At 36.2% G+C, this 12,156-nt stretch overlaps 1 protein-coding gene across 1 annotated transcript in view; it reads right to left on the bottom strand.

Moving 5' to 3' along the window:
• The window catches only part of LOC143715743 (FGGY carbohydrate kinase domain-containing protein-like), a 29,935-nt gene that overhangs the window by 1,056 nt on the left and 16,723 nt on the right, over positions 1-12,156 (bottom strand). The window contains exons 6-8 of the mRNA XM_077207479.1: positions 974-1,035; positions 756-906; positions 106-180 (exon numbers count right to left, since the gene is read on the bottom strand). Coding sequence (XP_077063594.1) covers positions 106-180; positions 756-906; positions 974-1,035 — 288 coding nt within the window. The remainder of the gene's footprint in view (positions 1-105; positions 181-755; positions 907-973; positions 1,036-12,156) is intronic.

Below are 12,156 nucleotides of genomic sequence, written 5' to 3'. Positions count from 1 at the left end.
AACACTGTAATACTGAACACTTAGAACACTTTAGTGTGTGAGTGAGAGTGTTTTTGTGTGTGTGTATGTGAGAGAGAGTGTGTGTGTGTGTGGTGTGTGTCTTACAGCGATGGCCTGAAGAGTTGCTAGATACAGCAGAGCTAAATCATCCAGTGTCTGTGATAAAGTGAGTCCCACAACCTGCACACACCAGCAGTGACATCATCAATCAACTCTCCACCACTGCAAACATTAGTTATAAAAGCTAAAACTATCTGATGTGTCTTTTTTCTTAATGGTTAAAAATAAGAAATTATATTAAACGTAAAGAAAATCTTTCTTTCTAGAACGTAAAGAAAAAAGTACTTTCTAGGGCTATTAACATTATTTTCATGACATTAAGCAAATGTCCCTGTTAAATCCACATTTCTGTCCTCTGAAATAAAGGAAAAAAGCCCAAAAATATAATTAAAAAAAAAGATTGTCATTACTATAAATGTTAATTTGGAGTTCATTCTCAATATTCTCATTCTAGCAGCAACATAGCAACTGCCTACCAACTACACTAACAACCCTAGCAACCACCCACAACATCCGAACAACTGCCTGGTGCCAAATTTTGCCGCAGTAAGCACCACTCACATATTCTGCAGAAAATGTACGTCCAGTTATCAGTTTTATTAATAAATAATAAAAAATTAAATTAAATTAAAGGCAGTACAATGAAAACTATTATATTTTTTCATCAGCACTGTAACAAGCACAGCGTTCCTCACCGATCCCCGTGATGTCTGGTCGGCCAGAGGAGAGCGGTTGCCGTGGAAATCAGGCCAGATGTGCAGGCCGGCCGTCAGCTGCTCCAGCTGTGCTGCGTCTCCAGACATGTGCTCCAGATGGAGGTTCAGGCAGGAGTAAACGTGTTTCCCACTGCAGAGAAAAGCTCAGCGATCAGACTGAGCGAGAACAGAAACGCATCAGAGCGACTGATGCTCACCTCTTCTCCGCCTGCTCTTTCAGCTGCCTGGAAGCGGCGTGTCCGTTCACCACATGGTCCACCTGAAAGGACATGACATCGCTCTAATTAAGATATTCATATATTTTCATGTAAACCATCTGTATATATAGCGTATTATGTGTTTATTGTAACGTTTGTCACAATGTCCTGTAGTACAGTGATGACTGTCTGGAACCAAGCAGCCAAACTACCAACCAACCAATAAACTAAAAAAACAACAGCCAACCAATCAACTACACCAATCAATCAGACCAAACAACCAATTTAAAATATCAACCAAACAACCAACCTAACGACCAACAAAACCAACCAATCAATCAAACTACCAAGGAAACAACCAACCAAAAACCAAGAAAATAACCAAACAAACAACCAAACAACCAAGAAACCAACTAATAAACCAAACAACCAAGAAAACCACCAACCAAGTAAAAAAACGACCAATCAACCAACAAACCAATAAAGACAACAACCAATCAACCAACCACCCACCAACCAAGAAAACAACCAACCAACTAATAAACCAAACCAAGAAAATAACCACCCAACTAATCAACCAATCAACTAAACCAACCAATAAAAACAATCCATCAATCAACCAAACCAAGTAGAAAACTAACCAATCATCCAAGAACAATACAACCAATCAACCAAAAAACCAATCGAATCAATCAACCGATCAATAAACCGAGAAAAAAAAACAACCAACCAAATCAACCAACCAACCCAAGAAAAACAACAAAAACCAAACAACCACTCCTTTCAAGAACAAAACAACCAATCAATCAACCAATAAACCAAGAAAAAAACCCAACCAACCAATCAAATTAATCAACCAACCCAAGAAAAAACCAACAACCAATCGAATCAATAAACCAAGAAAAAACAACAACCAACCAATCAAATCAATCAACCAACCAACAAACCCAAGAAAAAAACTAACGAATCAATCAACCAAACAAACAATCAACCAAGAAAAAAACCCAACCAACTAATCAAAATCTACCAACCAACCAATAAACCAAGAAAATAACAAAACAACCAACCAATCGAATCAATTAACCAACCAATAAAAAAACAACCAACTACCCAACCAATCAAATCAATTAACTAATCAACCCAAGAAAAAAATAACCAACCAAGTAGAAAAAACAAACAAACCACCAATCATCCAAGAAAAATCAACCAATAAAACAAACAACCAACCAATCAAATCAATCATAAATCAATCAAGAAAAAAACCCAACCAAGTTACCAATCAAATCGATCAACCAACCAACCAATCAATCAATTAATCAACCAAGACATCATGGCTCTGTTTCAAACCCAAATAAACTGTCTTTCTGTCAACATTCTCAAGCAGCGTCTTTTACTAAACGGTGCCTGAACCGATACTTTAAAAAAAGAGCCTCAAAACGATGGTGAATGACATTAAAGAACGGCTTTTTTATTGAAAAATAAATAAATAAAATAATCTTAAAAATTAACAATATATAGATTTTTTTAAAGTATACTGAAATATTTAAAGTGTACTAAATACAAAACACAACAAATTTTCATAATAAATTCACAATAAAACCCAAGCCACCTAACCCAACTACAATAATTTAACACTAAATAGCAGTTACATTTCTAATAACAGCAAAGTAGTGTGTATTCTTGGTGTGCCACAAACTAGCTTCTCTTTTGCAGAAATATTAACACATTTCTTGTCTTCTCTGGCCAAATATGACACCTCTCCTGACTCCTGACTAATTTATTAGATGTATGTAGGTCTGTTATTGTAGGGACATCAACTTTACATTTTCACACTAAACATGGTGCGGAACAAAACGTGATTGTGATTGGTTGCGTGACGGGCGAGTCAGTCCTTGGCTGATATTTTTTATTCTTAAATACGTGTGAGTGAATGTGTTTTGTCTTTTAAGAAACCTTTATAATGGTCATGACTCATGTTAGTTGATCTAACGCATAATGTTCGACATGTTAGTACGCACCGCAGTTCAGAGAATTGCATCTGTCAGATTTAGGCCTATAGCGCGTCAATTCATCCACTTCTCCCAAAATACATGAAAGTGGCCAGTGAAGTGTGAGAAGAATAGAGTAAATTTTATAGTTACCTACACAATATGCATATAAACACTTCTTCAATTTATAATTGAAAGGATTGTTATTGCTGCTTCCATGGACATCGTTGTGTATTTTACAAACAATAAATGTATTGTTTGCTAGTAGGTAGTCTATTTATGTGTCTAATCACACCGGCGTGAACGATCGTACGTGTTAAAGGGTTAACTAGCGATCACGTGCGGTGATGATGCTTCTTACGTCCGTTTCGGAGAACCAGAGGGAAGTATTTCAACCGACAGCTGAGGCATAAGTCCGAGTACATGTCGGTTACTTATGGCTCGTTTCCGAGCGGTGCGGTACGGTACAGTACAGTATGGTACGCAACTATTTCCGTTTCCACTGCCAAAAGCCATACCACTTTTTCAGTACCCTTCCGTTGGAGTACTTAGCACAGTGGTACGGTACCTAAAGGGTGGAGCTAGACTCACTGCATAATGTTGATTGGTTGACAGAGAATAGTCACTTGCACGTGCTAAAAGGGGAATGACAACATAAGAAGCACCATTTTTTAATATACAGTTGAAATATATTACTGTCATTGTGTCTCAAAATGTCATTTTAAGAGTTTTTCAGGTGAGAATGTAGTTGTTTAAAGCTGAAATCTGTGGTTTATTTATAAAGATTTATGAAAATTTGATCTAGGTTGTGAGATCCATTCCAGGCGATCACAGGGCGTTCGGCGCTCATGTACCCCGCCTGGAACAGCCTTTCCTCGGCTAGTCGTTCTGACGTTTGCTGCTGACGTCTCTGTAGTGGTTAAATATGAGATATAATTCGTCTTGTGTAGACCTAACGGGCGATCTTTGGTCTCGTGAATCTATCATTTGTTCCCTGGCCAATGGTTGAGGGCTAAGTGAAGTTTCAAAACTTTATATATTTAGGCTATTTAACTTTACTGTTGTAACGTTAGACTAGAGCGCTGACTTTTGACTGAATGGTTTGCTTTATTTCTTATTGTATAGCTTCTTGTACCTTTTACTTATACTTTTATAATGGCTATTATTGATAAAACTGAAGTTTAACAAAAAGAGACAGAGTTGAGTTTTGTCATTTTTAATTTTATTACAGTGAAGATGAGCACTGTAATGTTGTTTACTGCAACATTTGTTGTTTAGTACAAATGCACATATTGCCTGGACCATATTAATAATTGTAATATTTTTAGAATTTAAATGAAAAGAGGCAGGGTTCTTTTATATTTCGTTTTGTTATGAATAGGCTAACGTTATGCATGCAGTGAATATAACCAATACGCATTGCCTGAACCCCATTTGTGTGGCTATGATGTTTAAGATTTCTTTAACCCTCTGGGGTCGACAAACGCGCCAGCACGTTTTGCTCGATTTTTTCACATACAGTAGCAGGAAAATAGACTTAAAATACTCTGTCATTTTTGGTCATACACACTTAAGAAATATAAAAAAATAAACTGTTGAATGTCTATTTTTTTATGTGTCCACTTACAATCGAAATAAAACATTGTGCTTTTGTAAAATAAAGAAAATAAACAGGGTGTGCTTTCTGTCTCTCCATCTCGGTTAACCTTTTTTCTGGAGCACGTCTCTAAACTTAAACAAAACTCAGCGAATACTATTCACACAAGCATGAGCAATATATCTTTATAATCATTTAAGTTTGTACTTTTAAAATATCTAATTCAAAACTAAAATAAATATTCTCTGTTTATGTAATCTATAAAAAAGAGAGGGGTGTCAGCCGATCTCATTATCGTTCTCTCAGCTCATTATTCTGCTAATGTGACACGCCCACGGAGAGCGCGGTATTCAAACGCAAATGATCTGAAGCGACACATGCAAACGTGTCAACGTCCCTCATAAACGCGATAACACAACAAATTTAATCAACAGATTAATGTACCTTTTCGGCTTGTGAGGCTGTGACTGTGAGGAGTAATCCTGGGACATTTACCTCAGAACATGTACTGGTTTATTTTCATTTTGAGGAGCGACCGATCTAGCCGAGAATTGTGAGTAGCTACCCTAAGTTTTTTCTTCTTGTGCTTTGTTCTAATGTCTGTAAATGCAAAAAGACTTTAAATTTGAATCAGGTTTCTGTGTGTGAATGAATTAACGGCACAGATGGGCGCTGTTGTTTATGTTTAGCCTACTATGTTACAGATGAAATATGAAAGATAACTATGGGATCAAATTCCCGCCAAATATATTGCGGCCACGGATCAAAATATAATAAGCGTGAATCAAAAATGGGATCAAATTCCCGCCAAATGTATTGCGGCCACGGATCAAAATATAATAAGCGTGATTCAAAAAATAACAAGCATGAATAAAAACTTTAAACACATTAAAAAATATTTTTCACAAAAAGTTTATTTTAAACTTTACAAGGACTTTTAAGCAGTAAAGCTATCTGAACTCTGGACATATACAAATAATTAAATTCCTCCTTTTTTGAGGTAGCCTACATTTTAATGCGCACACTGGTAATTGGTGTTAAACAATGGCTCATGATTATCCTAAAGCAGCTCTAAAACATCATGCAGTTTTGAAACACTACATTTCTTTGCTAAAATTAAGTTAAAAACGACCATTTTACCCGTCTGAAGAATTTAGGACTTTGACCTTTCAATGCTACACACAGCCTTTATATTATTTAGTTCCATTACAGACAAGGCATACAGTGCAAAAAGTACAAGACGAATACAAAGGCATTTGTGGTACAGTTCAGAGTATGTAAAACAAAGAACAACAACTAAAATTTAAAATAAACCTGTAGCCTTTGTAAAAGGAAAAAAGATGCACAGCATACCTGGTGATCCGTTACAGTTAAATACGCCATCCTGAAATATTTTCTTAATTGTTGTTGTTAAGCGATCATATAGCCTAGGTAGCATGGTAAATTAATTCTAGACTAGATAGATGTACCATTTGACTAAAGATTAATGAAAATGATAGTGTACAGAGGAGATTACAGAAACCAGGTGGATTTGATATGCAGTGATTTATTATAATTATTGTGTTCATTTGCATTGAATATTTTTAGTTACAATTTTTAATGTAAATTACTTTTAATTGTCATAAACAACATGTTATCAACGTTGATTTTTTTCAGTTCAGTTCATCTTTAAAGGTTAATATGATGGATCGTCAGACAGGCACAACTGTCAACTAACGACACAACAGGTCGTCGTCGTTAAAGTGACGAATTTAACGATAACGGATCGCCAGGTAGACGTAACAGGTCGAGTTCCAGGCACACATACAGTTTAACGGTGTCCTGCCACGGAAAGATTTTTACATGAACATGAATTTACATGAATTTACATGAAACTCGAACTGCAACATTTGGAAGAGCAAGCCCAGAACATGGAAAGATGAGCGAAGAGGAAAACAGCACAAGCGTACCAAAAAATAAATTATGAGCAGAAAATGAAAGAGCGCAAAGTACAGAGTTATAAAACCAAGGAAAACATCATTTTAAAGAAAGCATGAAAAATATTTTTTAATGTGTTTAAATTTTTTTTTTCCATGCTTGTTATTTTTTGATTCACGCTTAATATATTTTGATCCGTGGCCGCAATACATTTGGCGGTAATTTGATCCCATAGATAACATTTCGTAGTTTTGGATAGATTATAAAGATTTTATTCTAAAATATCAAATAAGCTTTTGTCATCCAGTTTCGGCTCATATTTTAAATATATAGTAGGCTATGTTCTGTCAAAAATAAACTCATCAACTAAGTTGTTATTATAGTGTTTGTTCCAATGTAAGCTATATAAAAACTAATGAATCCTTAACTTTAAAATATGTATGATAATACTGTAGGATAATACTGAGGAATACTGTAGTAAGTTTTTTTCATTCTCAAGTGAATCGCGTTTCTGTGTGTGAATGAATGAACAGCAGAGATGCGCTGTTTACCACAACTCGCAAAAAGACAGTTTAAATTTGAATCGCGTTTCTGTGTGTGAATGAATGATCCGCTTTTAGCAAACTATATTGCTATACTGAGATGAGTAAAAATCGACTGAAATATGTTGAAATAAAATGTATTTGTATAAGCAACGTATTAAACTGCAAATTAACATTTATATTTCTAATATAAACGAAAGACCTATGTTACAGACATATGAAAGACAACATTTCGTTGACTAGTTTTGGATAGATTATACATTTTTACTGTAAAATCTTTGCCATCTCAAATAAGCTTTTGTTTGCCAATTTTGCTGATATGTTAAATAGCCTATAGCAGGGGTTCTTAACCTTTTTGATGTCGGGGCCCAAATTTTACAGTACAAAGTGGCCCAGGGCCCATTCAAATATTAGCACTGTATTGGTTTATTGATCTCACCATTGGTTTGATTTGTATTCAATAACTAAATGAAATCCACTTGCAGTTTAACAGGTTATTGTGTATGTAAACATGCACATAGGCTACAACAAGATGCAAAACACACAACAATTCATGGAACAAATCAATCTGCATCAAGAACAAATTTAAAGGCTCAAGTCAGGCATATTAGCCTAACTAGTGCTGCACGATTAATCGTATCGCAATCGCGATGTCAAGCCAATGCGATTATATGAAGCAAAATGCTGCGATTTTATATGAAATAAACAAATAGGGCTATTAACGCAATTAACGCAGCATCTGTTATTTTTGTCATCCTTTGGCTAGTGTTACATGATCCCGCTCTTATTCGTGCGAATGCTTTTGAACCATTCATGCGCGACAAGACAAAAGAGAATTTGCTGTATCACTTGAATCACTGTCTGTGAATGTCACTGCCTGTGAAAATGTATATAAATAAAAATAAAAACAATAAAATGTGTTGCTTAAATAAATAAATGCATAATAATATTTTTCAAAATAAATAAGTTGTAAATTAAAATTTAAATAAAGTGCAAATTAAAAAGTATAGCTTTATAATCTGCAAAATAATTTGATAATTGTTTCAGCAGTCTACATTTTTGCATGGTAGAACCTGAAGTTGCTCTTCATATCTGTTATAAATGAACAATAACAACAGTCCAATTTGAACAAGCTACAACTCCCTATTTATGTTCCCCTCTTAATGAGACACTTGGGCCTGCTTCACAGATAGTGGTGGGATGGTGCATTGTAACGGCTGTTTCACACCGCAAGCGTGAGCGGGGCTTGAGCAGTGCGTCAGCGTAACTACATCGTCACTGCAGCTGCAGACACGCGAGAGTATTCACACTGGAAGCGTTTGTACAGTGTCACAGTAGCGGCTCCAAAGCTACATATAAGCGAACAATTATTTACAAAGACAACTATACATTTGATTTTAGAAGTTGGTAAACCATATAAATGTCAGTAAACAACAAAACAACCAAGAAAACAGCTCCAATCTTGTCGTTTCAGTCATAGCATATTTTCAATAGGTTTACAAGAATGCAAACTCCGCAGATAAAGCACACACACACACACAAAACCGCACACTCGGGTTTGATTTGGGTTGTGCTAGCCTATGTAGCTGTCTGTGTATTTCATAAACTAAAAGAAAGTTTTTATATAATATTTTCTGGCTATTTTACTTTAGGTTTTTTAGTTTTTTATAATACACCATACTTTCACCCAAACTGAATTTGCCTATATTCCTTGCCTTTTTTGCCTACTCTAGTTCTTGTTAAAACTCACTAGACATGCTTATTCTGTGCATTTTGGGCACTTTTTGTGTGAAATAAAATTTATTTTGTCCATCTAAAGTGTGCTTTCACTTTAATGGAGCGTGAGCATCGCAGCAAAAATAGACTCGGCGCCGAATCCCCCGCTTCACTGCTGCTCACGCGACGCTCCTGCTTGACGCTCACGCGCTGCTCCTGCTCGCAGTGTGAATGCACTCATTGATTAACATGCAAGAAAAAAATATGCGCTGCTCACGTGCCGCTGACGCTTGCGGTGTGAAGCGGCCGTAACTGCCTCATGGATAACAGTGGTCATTCTGGTGTCTTCAATTGATAACTAGTTTGGTCCCGCGGCCCTCGCGGCCCACAGGTGAAAAACGTAAAGTTTTTTGCGGCCCTCCAGGTGGCGCTCGGGCCGCGGCCCTATGGTTAAGAATAGGTGGCCTATAGTATGTTTTGTCAAAAATAAAGTAATCAAATAATATGTTATTATGTGTTTGTTCCAATGTAGCCTAGGCTATATCCAAAGTAATGAATCCTTAACTTTGAAATATGTATGATAAAATGTATACTTTAGTTTTTACAAAGAAAGATTGCACTTGAATTGTTGTTGTAATTGTAACATTTTTAATAAAAAAATATATTTACAAGGTAGATGTAAACAAACTATTAAAAGGTAAATATAAGCCTTTTCTTTAAATATTTTTTATTGAGTTTTATTAGTGACAAATTTGGGGAGAGGATACTGTTGTAAACCTTGTTCTTCTTAAGTGTAGAAAAACTCAGAAGCGAAGACCAGGAAACTTGGCTTATCTTTTAAGCAGGATTCTTTATTTGCTTTAGTCTGCTTCGTCCAAAATCTTACCCAAGTCTAACTAAGGCAGTATACATTTTAGTTCATATACCCTTTCAGGGGGAGGAATTACATAAAGGTGGAGACACTCTGAAACAAAAGCATGTAAATGAGGCATACAAGTTTAGGAACTTGCCCTAGACTGAGAGTGTTACCCATCCTAATCCAATCAGCATAACAGTGTAATGTAAATATCCTAATCCAATCAGCCTGACTCTTCACCGATACCTTCACATTATCATACAGCTTAATGGCCAGGCAGTGGATAAAGACAAAAGGTGATAGTCTCAGTGCTCTGATCAATTTAACTTACAATAGAGAGAGCAGGACAGACAGGAACAGGCAGGTCTGTGACATCAGATGAGAAGTAACAAAACGGTTAATGTCCTATGCCTCAAAATGGTAACTTTCTCAGATAAAATACTGTTGAACCTAAATTGAAACATTTTAATAAATTTGTAACACTACAACGCCTATCAAGTAAGGGTACTGTTGGCGGTGGAAATGCAAGCCAGATCAGGGTTTACCATCCCAAATCGTACTGTACTGTACTGTACCGTAACGTACCGCTCCGTGGAAACGAGCCATTAGGTACCGGTTCCATATTGGTACCAGGTTTCGGTACACAACCCTTGTTTTCACTATGAAAATCTTCACACCCTGTTAGAAATATATTTTCTCCCTCAGCATAAATCTATAACATAAGAAGGATTCTTTGTTCAGCCTAAAACTGACACGTTTGCACATTCTTTTCTATGTATGTAAAGTTAAACATCTGGTATTCATTAATGAGGAAGGGAGCCCCCTCCCTTCTCCTTTCTCTTCCTTTTCTTTCTTTGTGTTTCTATGTTACACATTGAAGAGCTTCCTCTGAGCTCCAGGCTTGCAAGGAGATTCTAGCGCATACTGCCCATATAAAGAAGTTGTAATATAAAGTCTATATGATATGCCAATGATGTAATGTTTGGTTCTATTGGTTAGACTTACACTCCTCCCTGTAATACTTTGCCTATATAATGTATAATTTAGACATTATGAGCCGAGCGTTTTGTCTCCCTCCGGCCTGGGGTTGTGAATTGTTTATTCATAATAAAAAAACAAGAATTTGGGCACTTCTCGTTTGGACCATTTCATTTCGATTCTAACACTTGGGGGCGTCGTCAGGGATTTCTCCAGACAGGTAAGAATTTTTTTTTTTTACAAAAGAGAAAGTTGATTCTTACTGTCTGCTGAGAAAACGTATTTGTAGTGCCGTGATTTTTACCATATTTGGTGAAATCAGCCTCGTGTTTTAATTAATGCGGGAAGAGCAGAAAAAAGGGAACTGATCTCTCTCTCTTTTTTGTTATTTGTCCTTGTATAAAACGATACAGGACGGTAGCCTCGTATTTTTAATAAAAAATGTGAGAAGAACAAGCAAAAGAGATTTGAGCTCCCTCTTTCGATGTTATTTGTCTTTGTTTAAAACGATACGGGACCGGTTATCCTCGTGTTTTCGATAAATGCGGGAAGAATGTAAGGAAAATTGATCACTTTCCTCCGTTTTTTGCAAGAAAAAAATAGATTTGCTACACAGATAATTTGTTTTCTTTTGCAAAGTCTATTTTAATTTCCCTTTGGTCTAGGGCTATGAATAAATAAATCACTATTTTTTTTCTTTTAACTTTCTCTTTTCTTTTCTTCTCTCTTATTTCTCTCTCTATTTGCCAATTTACTAACACAATTAATTTGAAATTGTATACTTTTCTTTGAGTTCTGTAAGGAACCTAGCTATATGAAATATTAATAATCAATAATAACTTGTTATGATTAATTTTGAATATTTGGGTCAGTTAATTGGATTAACTTGACATGGCTAAATTAATATTACAATCAATTAATCAGTTCGTCCAACGAACTCTTTTGATTATTCATTTATTCTAAGAAAAGGGTATCTTCCCTGGCCACAGAAGAATAATTATTTCTTAATATGTACAGCGTTTTGAGCATGTAGCAAGAACCGAAACCATAAAGGGACTTCGTATTGCAAGCAAATCAGAACCAAATACATAAAGTGCATAAGTTTTATTAACTAAATCATAAACATGAATAAACTAAACACACACATATACAGAAATAGGTAAGTGATAGGATTAAATTGGCAACCGGAGAAAGGGTCTATGAGAAGAACCATCAGAATTTCATTTTCACATTTCATTGAATTGAATACTTGCATTTGTAGTGGGAACAATTCTTGAAGTTGTTGAAAATTTAAGTCGTTGATGGTTCCGGCAGTGTGAAGTGGAAGTTGGTTGAGAGTTCTCTTTCTCCAGGAACGCATGGCTGGTTTGGTCAGGGCCTGGGGCCCTGTTGAGGCCACGCTGAGCACCCAGGAGAAGTGAGGAAGTCGGAAGAGTGAGTGATTGGAGTCGTTGTTGGTTGGAGTCTTTGTTCCAAAACTCCTGAGATTGTCCTTGGTTCTTTGTGAGAGTCTTCTCTCTCCTGCCTGTGCCCATATCTGGTTGGATCGAGGCCTGCTGGGCCCTGGGGCCCCTGTGGAGGGGGAGGGG

This window comes from Siphateles boraxobius, unplaced genomic scaffold (assembly GCF_051911475.1).
Source record: "Siphateles boraxobius isolate OS27281-9 unplaced genomic scaffold, OSU_SipBor_1 6, whole genome shotgun sequence".
Lineage (NCBI taxonomy): Eukaryota > Metazoa > Chordata > Actinopteri > Cypriniformes > Leuciscidae > Siphateles > Siphateles boraxobius.
Note: the sequence above shows the minus strand (reverse complement) of the source record. Positions and strands in the feature narration are given on the sequence as shown.